The following is an 18,308-nucleotide window of genomic DNA, read 5'->3' as shown; positions in this document are numbered from 1 at the left end:
ACAGAACAATTCTCACTTTACAGAATAATTCGTCCTTTCTTAGGGGCCAAAGCAAGACTTAGTTAAGTTACATTTGCAAAACAGTGAAAGCAGACATTTCTAGCTGGTAACCATTCTCGGCATACTTTTCAATTTCAAGATTTTTGAGCGATGACTCGACTTTGAATCCATTGCTTCTCGTGCAGGCCACTTTCGGTCGATGGAAAATATTAAATTATCTGAAACCAATCGCAGACAAACGTCTTTAACAGGATCGTAAAGACGGTATCGGGTCGATAATTTGGCCGTTCGATGGGCGGTGTTTATTTTCACGGGGCCATCGCATTAAAATCAATGCGGACAAAATAATTTTCTTTTGCCTCCAGATACGAGGCCAGGTACTCGATATTTGAGAAATGGAAGCTTTCGTGAAGTGCCTAGATCGCGTTTGTATGACAGTTCCGCAAAGAACACGTCACCAATTGCTTTAAAACAGACAACTGAGAGGAAACGTGGCAATCAGAGGTGCAAAGGTTCTTTAACCTCTTGTCATTATGACGAAACATACGCTAATGTTATGCAAAACAATTGATTGGTTCCGCAGTACTGAAAATATCCACGAGGGATGGTCACTGTAAAGCAGTTTAAGATTCAATTGTTTCGTTTTAAGCGCTCGATGTAATGCGTTTATGTACGTAATGAAATCTCCTTTGGGACGCTCTAGTAGCTCGTCTGGAAACGCCGACTAGTTCTTTAGTCGTTCTACAATAGCCCTGGTTTTTTCGTACGTTGCCAGTGCACTACTTGACGTGACGCTCTGAGAGGAAGTTTGAGAGAGTGAAATATTTGGCATGTTTTCTATGAAGGAGAACCAGACAATGTGTATCCTATTTGGTGTTGGTGTTATGTTTATGGAATTCGACATGAAGGCAAAGGAACTCTCTCTCTCTCTCTTTTCAATCTAAGGCGAAACATCCATGAAACGTAACAAATTTTCCATTCTGCACGTTTAAATTTAGCCTATCAAAGAAAGTTGATGGGGCGGTCGTCTTGTTGAGTGAAATATGAGGCATTGCTTTTGCTGTTTCTTGCTATCACTGCAATGTTCAGTCTACTCGTCGGTTATCACTCGTTTACCAACTTTACTTGGTGTAGAACAACCTACAATGTGAGGTTCAGGATGGGAATGAGGTCGTTATATTTAGATAGGAAGTCGGCATTTTCCCGCCAACAAAGACGAAGATAACGCAGATGTCTTCCTATTCTTTTGCGTTTCCTTCTACCTATTTAGAGTCGATTGGCTTTAAGTGCGTTTTGCTTCTAGCTTAAAAGTCTTAATGTTATGTCTTTTAGAATAAAATGTTAGAAATGAGGTCGCTCCCTCGTATAAGAAAGTAGTTAAATGTCTTCTAAAAGCAATAGTGTGGTCAGAAAAAAGCCAAAACACTTTCGTTTTGAAGGTTGGTCAATATCATTTGATTGAGAACCGGTAAATACTATTCCTGACTCTGAAAAAATTTTACCTTACTTGCTTACTGCACGTCTAGTTCTGCAGTTCCGTGAATAAGTAACAATTATTCTCTAAAGTATGGGTATACCTAACTTGTACAATTAATTTGGCAGATCTGTGTAGCGGTGTTGATATAATTTACAGCTACTACGCACTTATCGCCAGTCAAAGAACATGAAGGGCGACATCAAGCCAACTGAAGAAACGGAACGTGACTCCCTCGTGAGGGCGATAGAGGACGATTTAGACCAATTGTTGTTAACCATCGAAGAAGTTGGAAGGTCTGCCACTGTCAGTCATAAAAAAGCTGTTCAACCTATCCCGAAAATACAAGATCAAATCTTCAAAGCTTGTGGTGATGCCAGAACAAAAGATAAACCGTAAGTTAAAACTAAGTGAAATTTGAAATTAGATTTGATTAAAACGCTTAATTTATTGTTTGTTTTGAGGGCTAAGTGGTTTCTCTTTAGGGTAACTACCAAAGCTGAGAATTGTTAGTTATGAAGCATATTATGAGGTAATAGTGACTTAACGTGATTGTATCAGCTGATCGTAGCTTGGCCTGTTGTTTTGCAAGCAATTAATAATTAACTTAAACGTAGAAAGAAAGCGTGTCTAACTGTCCATCAATCATTAGTCTGCCATTTTGTTATTGTTTAACGACTGACTGAAACGTTCGACCAGCTGTTCAAGTCTGTTATTGCCTTTAGTGGCAACAGTTTCAAAAGATTTTTATAGACTCTCATACGTTCTGCTTTCTGCAGCATATCGGTTGTAAGGCCAATAAAAATGTCCATTGTTTGACGCGATCTGTGTAAAAAGGTCACTCGACGGAGTGGAACAATACGTGAAAGTTATTCTATGTGCGTGGGATATGGAATAAGCTGGGTAACTTGTAAAAAGTGCATAGGCTAGCACTATTTTCTGGACCAGTTCAACAGCGTTGCAAATTCACGTGCAAATTAGTTTAAAATAAAGTTCTGTCGGTTCTGTTTGTGGTGTTTGGAACAGCACGGAACTAAGAATTTTGACACAACTACCTGTAAGTATCAATCTTTGCTAGGCACTTATTTCTGTGAGTCTAAGGCAAAATAAAATGGGGACCCAAATTACCGACGCACGATTTTTCTATTATTTTAATGAATTTTGTATGACGTAATGATCATATTTGATTAGTCTAAAATTAGACCCGTGGGTATCGCGAATCTATCACGTCTTGCAAGAACGCTCGACATAACTGAGGCCTAGATTTACAAGGCGATAAAAATACCACGATGGCAATCGACTGAAGAAAATGGCCCGAAGAGAGGTTTGAAAATGCTGTAAATGCCAGCGCGAGTTTAGATTCGTTTTTCTTGGTTTCCTTCGCTGTATCACCTCAAAAGAGACTATGTAGGGCGATCTGCGCCTGTGCGTCAGCGCAATATCAGCTGATTCATTTGTCGTGGAGGTGCTAGTCAGCTAGTGTAACTAGCCCAAAGTTTTTGTTGTAATGCGATTCGTAGCACGTGGGGTAAGGTTGTTCGTGTCAAGAACAACCGTCATTTAGTGAATGTAAGCATGTGTACAATTGTTAAGAACAGGAAGTAAAGAACACAATCTAGTTTTACTCACAGTAAAAATATCTGAAACTTAGAACTGAAAACGAAGCGAAAAGTGGCAGCGTACTCGCAGTGTAAGAATACCATAGTAGGCTACTATTGCTAATTGCTTGAGGATAGTATTATGGTCGTGGTACTACACATGTCGTTTGACGTCACCAACTCCTCTTTTATGAAATGTCTTAAATAATTAAACACTGGTAATTACTGATAGAATTTAAGTACAATAAATTTAAGTGTAACATTTTGCGTTATTTGTCGTTAGTCTTCACAATAGCTACCGTCTTAAGCTCATGTTAGCCACGTAGTCGGTACGAGCGTTTTGTGGCATACTTAGGCTGTGTTATGGTTAAGTGAGTTGTAAGTATGCATTTATAACGTACTTGTACCAATTCAGGCCGTGTTAAGTTTGGAACTGTATGATAGAGTCGTCTTGAAGATTTATGGTAATAATATATCATGGATATCAAATGTACAATTATGTTGTTAGACCTGCCGCTTTCATGTCATCAGTTTGTTACCGAACCATCTCACCCTATTAGACTTTGAGCAGCCGATAAGGCAAACATACAATTTGATTAATTATTCACTACCGTACTGTACCAAGGATGACAGGTAGAAATAACTTGCTGTTAGTTTTGTTTGAGTTACTGGCCGGTAACACAAAAGTGTTTAAACAGACATTTGGAGATCATTATCAAAGTTTGAAGAGTTATTTGGTAGCAATAAACATTTCCAACTTGGATATTTATGTTATTTCATTGCAAGTATACTTTAGAGTTTAGATAATATAAATAGATTCAAGAAGTAAATAGGTTCCATGTGTATCAAATCAATATGCGAAATTATTGTATGTAGGATTGTTGTAATTTCCAAATAAAGGATAAAAAGCGGTTTTAACCAAATGTGATGAATGCAAAGCACTTGTTCTCATAAGCTCTGTGTGATCATTTGTATTTTGCAATTGTTGTATTGTTTTATTGCTTAGTTTATTTCTTTTATTGCCCGAAAAGACTAATAAATCAAAATGTTTTTGATACCATGCCTAGATGTAATTTTAAAGCGATTAATCCCTGTACATAAATGTCTTAATCTGGCAGATTTCCTACCGTGATTGGTCATTGTGGATTTAATGAAACTTGCTGTGATTACGATAATTTAAATCCATTAATTGAGTTTGACAAGTTTGATTCAAGCAACCAAAAAACTAACGGTAAGTATGTTATGTTATAGCTGTATATTAATTACAATGAGGATTGAAACCTTGCACAATAAGTATAATAATTGGATCTATGGATGTCTTGTTTATGTGACAATTCCCAATCAAATGGAAAGGATTTGACATGTCTCATAGGAATAAATTTCTGTTTATTTGCTTGACTATTCTTATATTTTCATCTCTGATTTGAATTACTTTTTTCTCCTTAAGTGGTATGTGCCAATACTTTTAAAAAAATCAGTGGTTGCGATTTTCCTATTTTGCACTTATGTCCACTGTATTAACAGATCAACTTCAGGGGTTCAAAGTCTATTAGTTATAGATAGATTATAATAGATTACCTTTCCCATTAAGTATTTCCTGTGGTAGAATTTATTTCCCTCAATAGAAACAAAGCAAAATTGTTAGTCAACCAAATAAATGCAACAACTCAGTTGGTTTTTCATCCTTGGGTATTGGTTTTTGTAACATCAGCGGTTTCATTTCATTATTTATTTTTGCCTTCGGTTCCTTAGTTGAGGCAGTGGCATTCACTTAAGCCCTGATAAGTCTCCATAATCTAATAAGACATCATTAGACCTTATCTGAAGCTTTAAAAGATAATTTGTGCCCAGTTTAATCTTCCTGTTATCAGAAGTTACATCCTTAATGATAGATACAAGTCCTAAACTGAATAAGGTTAAACAGAGTCCTCTGTATGTTTCCAAGCAGAAAACATAACAGGTTTAAAACGCGATATTTTTGTCAATTGCCAAGTTCATTGTTCGAGTACAGGATGAAATTAAACATCTAATTCAAAGCTACGTAATGCCGAGATGACGTAAAACAATATAAGACTTAATCAAGGGTGAGATTATATGTTATGATGTATTTTAGTATTTTATTTCTTGCAGGCCGATTAAAGTCGGATAATTCTCAGTTTACCAAAGAAATCTTGACCGCTGCTATCCTACCAGCAGGAGCCAGAGAAATGACTAGTAACATTGCAGGAAGGAATAGTAAACCAATTCATGGACCGAAAGACTTCAATGTCCATCCACAATCATACACTCCGAACCTCGCACTGCCTGCGAAAAGCCCAGAATCTTCACCAAAACAAAACGGTTTTGTCACTAACGTAGAAGCAAGTCCAGACCGCCTGAGTGCGGCGACTGTTTCAACTTCTTCTACCATTTCACCGGTCGTACTTCGAAGTTCATTTGTGGAAATGAAAACTGCTGGTGTGTGTGCAAGCTACAGTGACAGGGAATCAGATTTCGAATTACAAAGGACTGCCGGTAGTGATCGAAGCGATTATTATCTAAGAAGTACAACTCACAGCCCTCACTATTTGACAACAATCGAACCAGAAGCAACTGGTAAGCGCACTGCGATTGTCAAAAGACTTGAAGTGGAATCTGTAAATATTTACAAAATTCCGTTGGTCAATGATAATGTTTTTGTACTTTAAGTGACTTATATGATGTCTTTGTACTTTAAGTAAAAGCTGCAATCTTGCGGGTTAAGCTAAGCATCATATAATGTCAGTGTATTGATTGAGTGTATTGTGTGTATAGTGTATTTATTGAGTGATTTGATTGAGTGTATTTATCAATATGTATTGATATACATATAACTTAAACAAACTTATAAACATGAAAGATCCCATTGAATCGCGAACCGTTTATAAGGCTAACTTAATGTTCCACTAGAATACTAGATATTCGTTTATAAAAAATCCGCTTTAATAAATGAATTTAATAAGATTCACACCACTTGTGGTGACTGGCATTTACGCTCAACAGAGATATGTTGATAAATTTCACACAATGCGGTCCAGACTTTCGCCATTTGATCAAGTCTTGCTTGAAAGAAAGATCGAAGATATTTTGGCAATTTCTGCATTCACAAAGTTGACAGTAATAAAGAACTTGTTGTTTCGTTTTACAGGACGTGACCAGAAAAAGCAACTGGTCATAACACCTTCTACATCAGACACAGGAATTAGTGAGACCTGTAGTTTATCGAACCCGGTCTCACCCCAGTCGGCAGTCAGTGAGAATTCAACGTCGCCAACTGTAAGTGTCTGCTGTCCACCGTATCGGCAATTTTAAATATTTCGGTTATTGATCAGCGTCGGCATAATTTATGTTATTTTAATCTTCTAATGCTTATTCACTATGCAAGTATGTACCGTATAATCAAGAGCAGAAATAATGCAGTAAGTGTTTATGTATTTAATAACGTAATAATCTTAACGTTTACTTTACGATAGACGAAGATTCTACGAAGTTTACCAAACAATTCCCAGAAACCAGTTATGACTCGTCCACCAAACGGGCTCATGAAGCCGCGCATGGTCCAAATCCAAACCAACGATCACCCCAACAATTTACCTCAACATTCTAAACAAGCAGAGAACGACAGCGCATCCGAAGCAGCTCTATCAAGGTGACATTAAATTCATTTCAAGGTGCTCTTATGAAAGGACGTCTCATGTTACATGTGGAGTGTAGCGGCCGGTTTTTAATGTAACTACACTACTCGTATTTGCCTGTGCAAAGTGTAAAGTGACTTGGATTTTAGACCACCCGCTGAGCCGTACAATACAACCTCGTCGGGGAATCCCCATTCGTCGTCATATAAAAACGCAAACGTAAGCAGATTAAATACCTTGTCTTGTTATAAGGTAAACTAATCCGGAGGTGTTTAAAGATCATTGTGACGTGTATTATGACGTGTGATTATGCACAGGCCACAAATTCCACGGCGTCTCTGTCTCGGTCAGCTAAGTCTTCCATTGCCATAGCAACAGAACAACTACGTCAGAAACACCAAGAACTTCTCGCTTTAAGAAGGGGGAAGTCGAAAGCCCGTTCACTTAGCGCACCATCCAGTCCAACCATGCCGCAAAAACTAAGTAAGGAAAATTTACGCTGTGGATCTACAATTCCTAATCCAAGCACACAGGTTTGAAAATTTCATTTTTCACAATTTCAGATATGTCAGGTTTGAAAACCACGGGCCGAGTAGGTCGAAGGCAGAAGAGATCGGGTTTTTCCTACGAGAGGACAGGGGACTCGAGCACCAGTATTGGGCGGGAACGAAGTTTGTCTCCGTCAAGGTTTGGAACCTCTTTAACCAAAGGCAACATTTGTTTTGTCTGTAAGTTCAATTAACTCGCAAATAACACACGGTCTACATTGACAGAAGCGAAATTGTGAATTCTGGAAGTAAACTGTACAGAAGAAGTTTGTCTTCGTCAACCTTGCCCGCAGATATCGAAGGAGGAATGAAAAAATGCCGTGAGTTAAGTTCGAAATTTGAACAAATCGATCAATGAAACCCGAATTAAATCACACTTACGAAGCATCAGGCGCCGCCTCCCACGATAAATACTTTTCCGAAAAACCGAGTAAACGCTTAAAAGAGAACTGTGGGTATTAATGCAATTTAGTTTTAAACGACTCATTTCCTTCCAGTGTCTGTTCGTTCACTCCGTGCGTATAATCGCGGAAGTTCCACTTCTCTCAACTCGCTCGAGTCCGAGATGTACGAGGAAGATCTGAGGGAGCTTCATGACCAAGCGGTCAGGTCCAGGATGATAGAGGAGGAGGCCGTGTCCGCCGTGAGTTAATTGAAATAGACATCTTATAACATCTGTTTGGCTTGTTGTCGTCAGCTAATTTTCGCTTTGAGCTGAAAGGTGATCCCCTAGTATGATCGCGTTCGTACTTGACATTGAGAAAGGTTTGTTGAAATTACGTCATAGAGCTTTGTTGTAAGCGTTCGATGATCTCACAGGAATGCTTTTGTGGTTTAAAGTGTGTCAGCTCAGGAATGCCGCAGTTTTACAGCAGATTTACAGCTCCGTCCTAATTACGTCAAGCTCGTAGCAGTAGCACAAATACATATTTACGTAAATTAACACAGTCGCTGGATGCTTGGAATCCTATTGTGACGACATAATCCGGTCAGTAGCCTGTGGCACTCAGCACCGATATTTCAAGTTAATAATAAATTCATCTGGTTATGGAGGGCGAGATTGATTGACAGCTGGCACGCCAGAACACAAGCAACAGAAACTGCTGCGAACGACGCTTTCATTTGAGACTTGTTGGATTTTATGCTCAAAAGATGTCCAGCGTTATGTGTATTTTTTAACGTTAAACGTATACAGAGCTTTCAATACTGCATATAAGCTTTACACCCAGCTAGAAGAGATGCAGAAGTTTGTTTTTATCGATAAATGACACGTTAAATTAAGCGAGTGACCTTGTTATGGAAATGCTTAACCAATCTTTATCTGGACGTACCAGAGTACAAACAACTACTTGAAATATTTTCCTAGTTAAATGCTATCTATATACATAGATATAGCGGAGGTCATTGTGATGGCTTTATCATCAACTTTCTTTGAACGCAGGAGAAGGCACGTTTGAAATCTATCTTGGATATGTGCGCCGACTTCTTAAATCATACGGAAGAGAAGAATGGGACCACCAATGAGAAGGCCAATAACGGTAATATAATTTGTCCAATATTTCTAGGCTGTTTAATAACTTTAATTTTTAATGATATATAGATACATTTTGATTATGTTTTGCTTCGCGTTTTATGACATAATGAAAAGTGACAAGCTTGAAAACTCGCATAAAAACCTTTCATGAGGTGCACATGTTTGGGCAAATAATGCAAACGACAAAACTTCATGTCGGGACGTTTAAAAGCTTTTTTCTGTACGAAATGCGAAATCAAAACGTTTTCCATTAAACTCGAAAAAATTAAATTACGATTCCGACGACTTCTCTTTTGGCAAGACAATTAGGCTTCAGCTTCGTGAATGCTCTGAGTGCTAATGGGTTTACAAGTCTTCAACTAATCCATTAATTTATGTACATTCTGCAACACTCCACCCTTTGGCGTGAATCTAACAGCGACTGAATCTATTTTGAACGACTGATGGGTCACGTTATTGGCGGTACGCCTTAAACTGACATTCGTTTAGTATCATTAATTTAACAGCGGCAATTATCACGTTTGGGAACGAAGCGTGTTTATTTGCACATGTGTTACGTATCAGTCAAAAGGTTTAGAAAGATTTAAATCTAAGCGTCAAATAACGTGACCATACATGCTGATTATGCTGATGTGGTTTATTGTAACAAACTTAGTAAACACTTTCATTTTAGTGTTTTTTTTCAAATGCGTTTTCGAAACCTATTTTTAAATCATAAATCGACTTTCAATTTATTTTTCAGAAGCGAAACTCGCGAAGAGCCCCGTGTCCCCGCGAAGCTCCAAGCCCCCAACCGGCAAATCAAACGCAGCGAAAACCGCGAATTATCGACGACTTGCATCTTTTGAAAACGAAATCTTGCGGCAACCAATTTCCTCCCGAAATCAATTTAGCTCCCACGCCACGGACGACCTTGGCACAGAACGAACCCTAAGAGCGCGCCAGGACATAGACAGAACTTTGCAACCGTTAGCTGGCGTTGCGGAGCAAGACAAAGCAACAGCTCGAGTGTTTCCCACGGTAAGTTCGCAATAGATTTTAGGCCAAGTCGAGTAATGAGATCTACAGGACACGACGAGGCGTTGTTGGTAGCTCTTGTATATTCTGTCGATTTAAAAATGCATGGTAGGCCAAACGTGTACCTGGTAGGCCAAACGTGTACCTGGTTGGCCAAACGTGTACCTGGTTGGCCAAACGTGTACCTGGTAGGCCAAACGTGTACCTGGTAGGCCAAACGTGTACCTGGTTTAGTTCCCATCCGGTATCAGTTCGACAACAGTTCGAATTTCATCGTCAGTGTTTGTTTCAAACCTAAATCACGTTGACCTCCTGTAACGCTGACCCCGTGGAAAGTGTTCATTGTGACTGGACAACAGGTATTTAAGCGGCCAGTGCTACAAAAGAAGTACGTTAACTGGACATCGACATGACAGTAGTTAAAGTTCCAAGGCTAGCTCAGGGTGCTTATAGGTCGTAGGCAAAGGCGGCTATTCTAAACGAAAGGAAATTCAAACATCTGAAAACGCTACATTTCTGAACAAATTTTGTGCCGAACAAAACTCTTTGTCATATGCACCATGCGGGTGATTGAGCTTGCGTTATATCATTCTGACTTATTCCAGGTAGATTTAACCCAGGGACAATATAACTGGGGCGATTAAACCCAACATGATCCAACCAACGTCTGTGGGTTGAATAGTTCGTGGGTTAAATTGACCGACTTCCCTTCTCACCAAATGTGTGAAAACTTTGATGTAGACCCAGCTCGGGTGGCACTGATTGTCTTAAAAAAGACTACGCGGGGACCGAGAAAAGGTTTCAGTGCGGTCCAGCTGCTTTTCAAGACAACACGTCGGCAAACTTTTCAGAATTATCCTATCTTTAGGGGGACGCTGCAGAGATCCGGAAACTACGTGAAGAAGGTCTGGAACGCATCGATGAGATACAACAGAAGATTTCTGATCTGGAAGGTCAACTCAGCGAAAGCGTTAGCGAGGTAACTTGGGGTTTGAATTTTTTATTAGATTTTCTGCAACCGTTCAGTTTGCAAACAACTGTTTGCTGTTTTCTCCAGATGTATTTTGTACAAGAAATGTATTTCTACTTTTCATATCTGCAAATGTGACTATAAAGTCGTCCTACCTCAAATGTACAAATGTTTACAAAATGTTTCTTGTAAAAATATTAGTAATTCCGATATCTAATTACTATATTTGATTGTGCTAAGTGCTATATAATACGTCAAGTAATGAGAATGGGATCGGGTTCGCTTCGTTTTTTTATTGCCGCGAAGGACAAAGGCATGTCGAACATATCTCGCTACACGCATGGTTAAAAATTTACTTTTAAACGTTGCTTATAACCATGAGCCGTTGTTGAACGTTTCTCCTGCCTTGCGGCGAAGATGACGATTAGCGTGGCTGACATCGCCAGTTTTATGACTATGTGCTCATTGTCAGAGAAAATTCACGCCACCTATTTAAAGCAGGTTTACGACATATTGCACTTTTAGAAAAGAAGCTGTGATTTTTAGCTGTCAGTGAACGTGTTAGCACTTTAGTGGAAAATGTTGTAGAAAACCTATAGGACATGGGCAATGTTGGTGTAGCTGAGTTATCGTACCGTCGTTGTCAGTGTTGACACTTTATCCTCAGTAGTTTGAAAGCTTTAACGGCTGGGTTAGACAATGGACAAAAACGGCATCGTCTAGCTGGCCAATAGTTTAGCGGAAACTACTTTAGACGAATAATAGTTGGCTGTGCCCCAACCCAGACTGTGCTATTTGTTCAGTTTTTCATGTAAACTACACCCTCGTTCATAGCGAATTGAAGCTGAATTGAATGTTTGTGGAGTTTTGTTTCGCCTTTGGCACAGCGGCAAATCTACTTTTTAAACTTTAACAGAATGTTGAATAGTTAAGATTAGGTTGACCGTAGCGATGGCGGAGTCTAGAGATTTTGTCAGCCAGTCGCGTACATTGATCATATATGCGCCTGTGTTTGTGGATAAACATAGTGTTTGCACAATGAGCCGTTGGTCGTTTTTAGCCTGACCCTTTGTTTAACTGCCGACTCGGTTTTCAAACGTTTCCTGAACAAACTCAAACGGTCGTAATTTTCTCACGAATAAGGTCATATTGGTCGTCATTCAAGTTCGCTGACGCAAAACGACAGATGGTCGATTTGTTATGTCTTACAGTCACAGTTCATTTGCCAAGACTCATAAGATGCTAGGTGTGCTATTTACCCGATCGTGCTGCGACAGCGCCCTGAGCGGTTTACTGTTGCGCTGACCAACCGATTTTAGAAGCTTTGAGTGATCTTCGTGATAAGTGATATACACAGAAAATGTTTATGCTTGTACTTATGCGGTGTTTCTGTTGAATTGAGATTTTCCGATGGTATTTGCATTATATGGTCAGTCGGTAGCTTTTAGCAAAGCTTTGTGGTGACCGTAGTAGCTCAGGCTTTTTATCAGTTGATGCAATGGACAATTTTGATAGGATACTGTCCATTTTTGGTCGTTGTCGCTTTATTGCTTTTTGCAGACAAATGTAGTTTGATTGAGACAAAACGTGATGCGGATTTCAAAAGGACCTGGAAATTGCTCTAATTGCATTATGTCGTTTCCTTTTGTCTTTCTTTGAAATTGAAACATTGTCTTTTTTGTATGAGATTCGATGCAGATTGTGCCGGTAGAATGATGCACAGATGTCTGGCGGAGCGACCAATTTCTTGAAGTGTTTTATGTATCTGGTATGTGAGTCATTGTAATTACACGTCGAGTGGTAAAGTCGAGACGCTTGAATCTTGCCGATATGACAGTTGAAACAGCGCACTTTAAAATGCTCATCGAGATCTACCAACTTGGTCTACGACATGTTTGTTGTTTAGTTCTGTTTCAAGTTTTACAGCTTTGTAAGTGGCTTTCAGTTGTGACGTTTCTCAGAAATAGCTCGTCGACAACGTTCAATTTACTCCTTCGTTTGTTTGGTTTTCACAAAAGACAGTTTGTTTGATACCTTTAGCAGCTCGCTCGTGAATTCACTCAACCGTGAGTCTGTCAAGTGCTCTTTTCCACTGACGTCATACTTTTTTATTTTTTCGATAACGCTCGATGAACCGTATAAGCATACACACCTGCTTTTGACCTTTTCAGAGGGGGTGGAGTCAACGAGAATATCGTCATCGTTAACAGTTGAAATTGAGTCTAGCACAACTTGCTGAATTCAGGAATTCAGGACCCTAAACTTCGTTTTATTATAGATGAGTTTATACAGATATGTAACTACATAGCCCGTAGAGCTGAGTGCTACAAATAAACGCAGGATAGCTCTTGTATTTTGCAAAGATTATTTTAATTATTGCAGCTTGAAATGGAGCGAGCCCTCATTGATGGCGAACTAGGGTCCGAGAGGAAACTGTTACAAGGCGAAGAGCATGAGTGTGAAAGGATTAAGGACCACATCATTCAGTTAGAGGAAGACTACGTCGTTCAACGTGAAAAGGTATCTCCTGATAATGTTATTATGTAACAATATATATGATGTCTATCATGCCTAACGTGCTTTTGCTCATCTGGTTTATGCTGTGATGCCACGTATGGCGCCTTAAGACGACGTCCTCACATATATCTTGTAAACCTTTGGCAGCATCAAGGTGTTGTTGAAAAGGAGAAAAAGAAGTTGACTGAACTCCAGTTGAAGATCACCGACACAAAGAACCAGATCGACAACTGCCCGGAGAGCATGAGAGGGTCCATCGAAGAGAGACTAAACAAGGTAAATGCGCGAACCCGTAAGTGTAGTCGTAAGTATAAAAGTATAAGTATTTAAGTATTTATAAGTATCAAAGTATTTATATATATAAATCGTGAGTATATAAGTACAATCGCTCCCTTTGCAGCGTTATAGACACAGTAGGAAGTCGTGAAGTCGCCTAGATCTTATCTATTGGCAATAGATGAGTGTTGGGCCTCGGGCAACTACCTAGCAGTCCTCGTTTAGCAAACAACTACCTAGCAGACTCATTCCTCGTTTAGCAAACCACATTAATATAAAGATGCCCTCTACTTGTCGGTGTTGAGTAACGTTTGGTGCCATTTCATAAATTTTTGATTCTCTTCTTCTCAGGAGCAGGAGGAATTGGAGCAAGAGGCGCGGAACTTTGAAGACACTGAGTTCCAAGCTCTTGAAACGGTGAGCCGTCTGGATGAGGAAAAAGAGCAGACGCAGAGGAAGCTGATTCGTCAAAAGAGGAAACTGGAGTTACAAATCGATGCAAGAAAGGTAACAGCTCTGAGCTGATGTCCTCAAAGATGCAGATGACTCGAGCGAAGTAAACTCACAATCACCAATCACGTTTTAGGCTCGAGTGGTCACGTTAGAGCGTCAACTGACGGAAGTACAATATCAACAGAAATTGGAAAATCAACGATTGAATAGCGAGCGCGACCAAGCAATCGGGGAATTACAAGCGGTAAAGATGCACGTTGCAAGACATAGATGCAGCTATTGTGTGTCCTGATTCTCAATCTCGTTCCTTATCTTCTAGCAAAGGGAAGAGACCACTCTTCTGGAGAAGAAGTATTACCAGCTCACTGGCGAACCTGCTCCCGCCATCAATTCCCCTGCATCAATTGCAAGATCGTATCGCAGGCTCAACTCCAGCGACGCGATGCTTGCATCACCAGAAGATCCATCCTTTGGATCTTCCTTCCTCAACCGACAGATAAGTGGAGGAAGTGGGATCTCTGGACAAAGATCGACTGAAAACGTCTCGTCGGTGAGTCAATGAATCCAATCGCAGTTTTCTCTTCCTCTTTAAAGGACGTCCCGGAAGACGCTTTTAAAATAATCTTGAATGCTTTTGACGTCCTCTTCGCATGCGCCCGAATCTTGCAGTTAGGCCAAGTTAGTGCAAGCTCCCAACCTTGTTCATTCCTAGAAATCCGTTGATGTCGTCTTGTTGTAACCCTCGATTCTACGAAAAGCATCTTTCTACTGAGAAAAATTAAATACTTTAGGATCCAAATAAATGCTTTTCCTAGGTTTTCCACCTGGGTTGGGAACCCCTGTTGTACTGACCGGGGTTTCAGTTGTCACATTTACCTTTTTACTTAAAATATCTTTCACGATATTCTTCACTTCGCAGTCCTTAGAAGCTTCAGATTTGCGACAGCATTCGCCTCCCATGGGGATGAACGAACCAGCACACAGTAACACACACCGGCGACAAGGTATGACGTAGTTAGCATTTGTTTTTGAACCGATCTTGGAACTGATCTTTGCTTGTCGGTAGACCTTTTTTTAACTTGGAGGCTAAGCGTAGTCGTAGTTGTACTTCCGCGTCTTGCTTACTCCTGTTTAATCCTGTGCATGATGCGTAACGAATTACTTTAGATCTTCTCAAAAGCTTTTCAATTTTCGTTGCTCTTGTTGCTTGCTCGTGTTTCTTTGTTTTATTTCTGCTTCTTTCCTGTACCATCACCTGCAGGAATAATGCATAAAGATGACGCCGTGCTTTCTTACCGGCCGCGAGCTGCGCCTTTTGCCGCCTCTAACAAAGCAGTCTCTCATTACAGTACGCTTAGAAAGAACGGCAACAAGCATAAGCAAGGTAGTGACGATGGTGATGTTAGGCTCATTTTTCTTTTCGTAATGCATGATGGCTTTTTGTGCCTCGTACGTTCTTTGAAATCGCACGCGGAATATTTTTTTCCTTGTTTATGTTGTTCCATTTTCGTCATATCAAACGAAACTCTGCATTGCATGCTTTCCTTTAACATGTTCAAATTTTTTATCTAATGCATTTGAATTGTCTTGGCGCTGTAGCAACCTTTTAACTAACCCGTCACTTCCTAATAGCAACACTGGCTTCATGACTCACCACACCCACGCAAAACATAATCAACACCACTTACCGTAAAACGTGGACACTGTAGCGCTTAAATGTACCGGAGCCCGACTTATATGTTCTTCTATGAAGGTTCGACTGGTTCCAGTACAACTATGTCGCCACGTTCACTGCATTCAGGGGTGGGGGTTACCGACGAGGAATTAAGCGCTTTACAGCAAAGAATCAAAGCCCTTGACACCCGACCATCGTCTGTCGCCTCTTCTGCTTCCCTGATGACCAGTCGCAACAAACTTAGTTCTGCAGCGCCATCTAGCTATGCAAGGTTTAATGGTAACAATGACCACGTGAGGACGCTGTCAAATTCAGGAAATGACGGTGAAGCTTCCAAGTATGTAGGAGAGTTGAGTGGAAATGTTATTAAGCTAAAGTCGTTACGCCCTGCTATAGTTGTGAACCCGTATTTTTTTTGTTTTTTTAGATGGCGTGCTATGGATAACATGAGTATTAGTTCCATGGACAGCATAGACACCACTGTATCAGCATGGTCTGTACGTCAGGCCGCAGACAAGTGGGTATAGCTACACGTAAGAATCATAATGTGTATATCGCTATCCGAATTAGGTGGTTGAAACATTAGCGGCGGAGTTACATTTTCAGGATCGGGAATACGTCACTTAACAGATAAAATGTTTCAACAGCCCGGACGTAGAGCGTTTGTTAGAGATGGAAAGATTGATTGCTGAAGCCAAGGCAGAGAAGAAACGACTCCTAGCGGACGTGGTGAGTGAATGACTAATAAGCGTCTAACTGCGTTTCACAAGCTACCGTACGTGAACTAATTGGTGCAAAAAAAATGCTGAAGCTTAACAAAGCGTCAACAATTGTCATTTACCAAGTTACTGCTTCCAGCACGGCCTCAACAGCAACCTGGCTAGAAAAACTTCTTTTGGAAGTAATAATGAGCTTTTGGGAGGCTCGTCGCTCGATGACGTAGAAAGCGTAACACAAGGGGTCAAACTACGTAACAACGCTGACAGGCGGCAGGTACTGAAAGACTTATGCGCTATTGTTGGCGAAAATACATCCAAATTGATGAGGCATTTGGCATTTTTATTCTTAAACCTCCGCTTCATGCGATGCTTTTCTGTGACTTAGGCTCGACCAATGACGCGTTACCTACCGGTTCGCTCTAGCGATTTCGACCTTCGCGAGCACATCGAGTCATGCGGGCATTCCCCTACCACGTGTCGTCATACAATAGTAAACACTACGTCATGCAGGTAAGTTCTGTGGGTGAGGGAGTTCCCGTTTTAAACAAGTGTAATTTTTTCCCTAATTTTTTGATAGGGGTTATCTCACAAAAATGGGCGGACGAATTAAGACGTGGAGAAAAAGATGGTTCGTTTTCGACAGATTAAAGAAAAACATCGCGTATTATAGCGGTGAGTACTTCGAATTGCTTCAAGAAAATCCACACAGAAACCTTCATTCTGCTAAAACTCTAGAAATACCACTATCGCCTTATGATTTGTATCATCCCAGTTAAGAACTCGGTTTAACGGGAGAGTTTTCAGTTTTCTTAACTTGATGCTCTGTTACAGACAAACACGAGACGAAAGTGAAAGGCATCATATATTTTCAAGCCATTGAAGATGTGTTCTTCGATCATTTGAAATCACAAAAGGTTTGTTATGTTTGGTAAAGACAGGAATATGTCTTTTTTATTCACGTTGCGTTTTGGCAATCTTTGATCTCTAAAAACGACGCAGATCAGTAACAATTAATAGATGACGAGCAATAAATAGCAGCAATTTTCAACTGAACTAAGTGACGTAATATTCCAGAGCCCAAACTCCGCCCTGACCTTCTGCGTCAAGTGTTACGACCGGGTCTATTATTTCGTCGCCCCTTCGTCAGAAGCGATGAGAATTTGGATGGACACGATCGTCACGGGAGCCGAGGGATATACGGAATACATGAAAACTCTAGAACAGTGACCCCGGAAAGATAACCGTAGTCTTAAATGGGTATGGTAGGGTTCGTCTTCAAAGGCCTTCGGTGAGAAATGTAAGTGGCAGCATGCATGGTAAAGCAAAGGCCACCACATGCCCAGGCCACACCTGTTATAAGTTTTGTTGCTGCTACGATTTTCGGCCTTCTAATTTCAACAGTGCAATCTTCATGTTACCTTTCAAGTGAATAAACAAGGTCTGCGGAGACCTTGTGCTTTGAAATCTTTTCAACACTTCGTGTCGTCACAGTCATAAAATACCCCGTTTATTTTACTTGTACTTCATGCAAAGCCAAATCGATTTTCACTTTCTAGCGAATATTTCTTTCAAACATGTTGTGATGTCTTTTCTGAACGTCAGCAATCATCCAGTTGCCCGTATCACTTCGGTTCGTTTTTATTAACAATATTGAATATATTATCGCTGGCTATCACTCTATAGCGCCCACGTACAAGAAAGATATGGAAGGAAGGTGGTAAGACATTTTAACCAGCGGATGAATATTAATATGACGAATTTGCCGAAAGGTTTAACTGTTTGCGACAAGGTTACCGTTTGTTTGTACGATTTTTACTTTTCTTGCAAATAAATTGCTATTTTTAAAATTTTGTACAATTTACATTATCCCAGCG

General features: G+C 40.1%; 1 protein-coding gene across 2 annotated transcripts; it reads left to right on the top strand.

Annotated features, from left to right (window-relative positions):
• The first annotated feature begins 1,348 nt into the window (after positions 1 to 1,348).
• LOC143462376 (uncharacterized) lies at positions 1,349 to 18,281 on the top strand. Of its 2 annotated transcripts, XM_076960510.1 has the most exons (29): positions 1,349 to 1,439; positions 1,634 to 1,869; positions 4,191 to 4,303; positions 5,203 to 5,667; positions 6,239 to 6,366; positions 6,564 to 6,739; positions 6,875 to 6,944; positions 7,043 to 7,208; positions 7,289 to 7,412; positions 7,499 to 7,593; positions 7,771 to 7,916; positions 8,715 to 8,811; positions 9,550 to 9,827; positions 10,693 to 10,803; positions 13,177 to 13,314; positions 13,459 to 13,587; positions 13,939 to 14,094; positions 14,174 to 14,284; positions 14,360 to 14,590; positions 14,960 to 15,044; positions 15,302 to 15,424; positions 15,794 to 16,052; positions 16,143 to 16,232; positions 16,363 to 16,444; positions 16,574 to 16,708; positions 16,820 to 16,944; positions 17,012 to 17,106; positions 17,266 to 17,348; positions 17,509 to 18,281. In XM_076960510.1, the coding sequence occupies exons 2-29, from the start codon at positions 1,664 to 1,666 to the stop codon at positions 17,659 to 17,661; spliced, it is 4,170 nt and encodes a 1,389-aa protein (XP_076816625.1). In that variant the 5' UTR covers positions 1,349 to 1,439; positions 1,634 to 1,663; the 3' UTR covers positions 17,662 to 18,281. The 2 variants fall into 2 exon arrangements, with proteins under 2 accessions (XP_076816625.1, XP_076816626.1); XM_076960511.1 differs by lacking the exons at positions 1,349 to 1,439; positions 15,302 to 15,424 and having other exon boundaries at positions 1,593 to 1,869.
• Positions 18,282 to 18,308: the final 27 nt, after the last annotated feature.

The sequence above is a fragment of the Clavelina lepadiformis genome, chromosome 6, assembly GCF_947623445.1.
Source record: "Clavelina lepadiformis chromosome 6, kaClaLepa1.1, whole genome shotgun sequence".
NCBI classification, from domain to species: domain Eukaryota; kingdom Metazoa; phylum Chordata; class Ascidiacea; order Aplousobranchia; family Clavelinidae; genus Clavelina; species Clavelina lepadiformis.
The sequence above is the reverse complement of the archived record's forward strand: the minus strand, read 5'-3'. Positions and strand labels throughout refer to the sequence as shown.

What these genes read in the sequence shown, in the direction of transcription:
- LOC143462376 (XM_076960510.1), top strand. Translation starts at nt 1,664, where the DNA reads ATGAAGGGCGACATCAAGCCAACTGAAGAAACGGAACGTGACTCCCTC. An exon ending in AATCGAACCAGAAGCAACTG is followed by an intron (nt 5,668 to 6,238) that starts GTAAGCGCACTG and finishes TTCGTTTTACAG; the next exon opens with GACGTGACCAGAAAAAGCAA. An exon ending in GTACGTCAGGCCGCAGACAA is followed by an intron (nt 16,233 to 16,362) that starts GTGGGTATAGCT and finishes ATGTTTCAACAG; the next exon opens with CCCGGACGTAGAGCGTTTGT.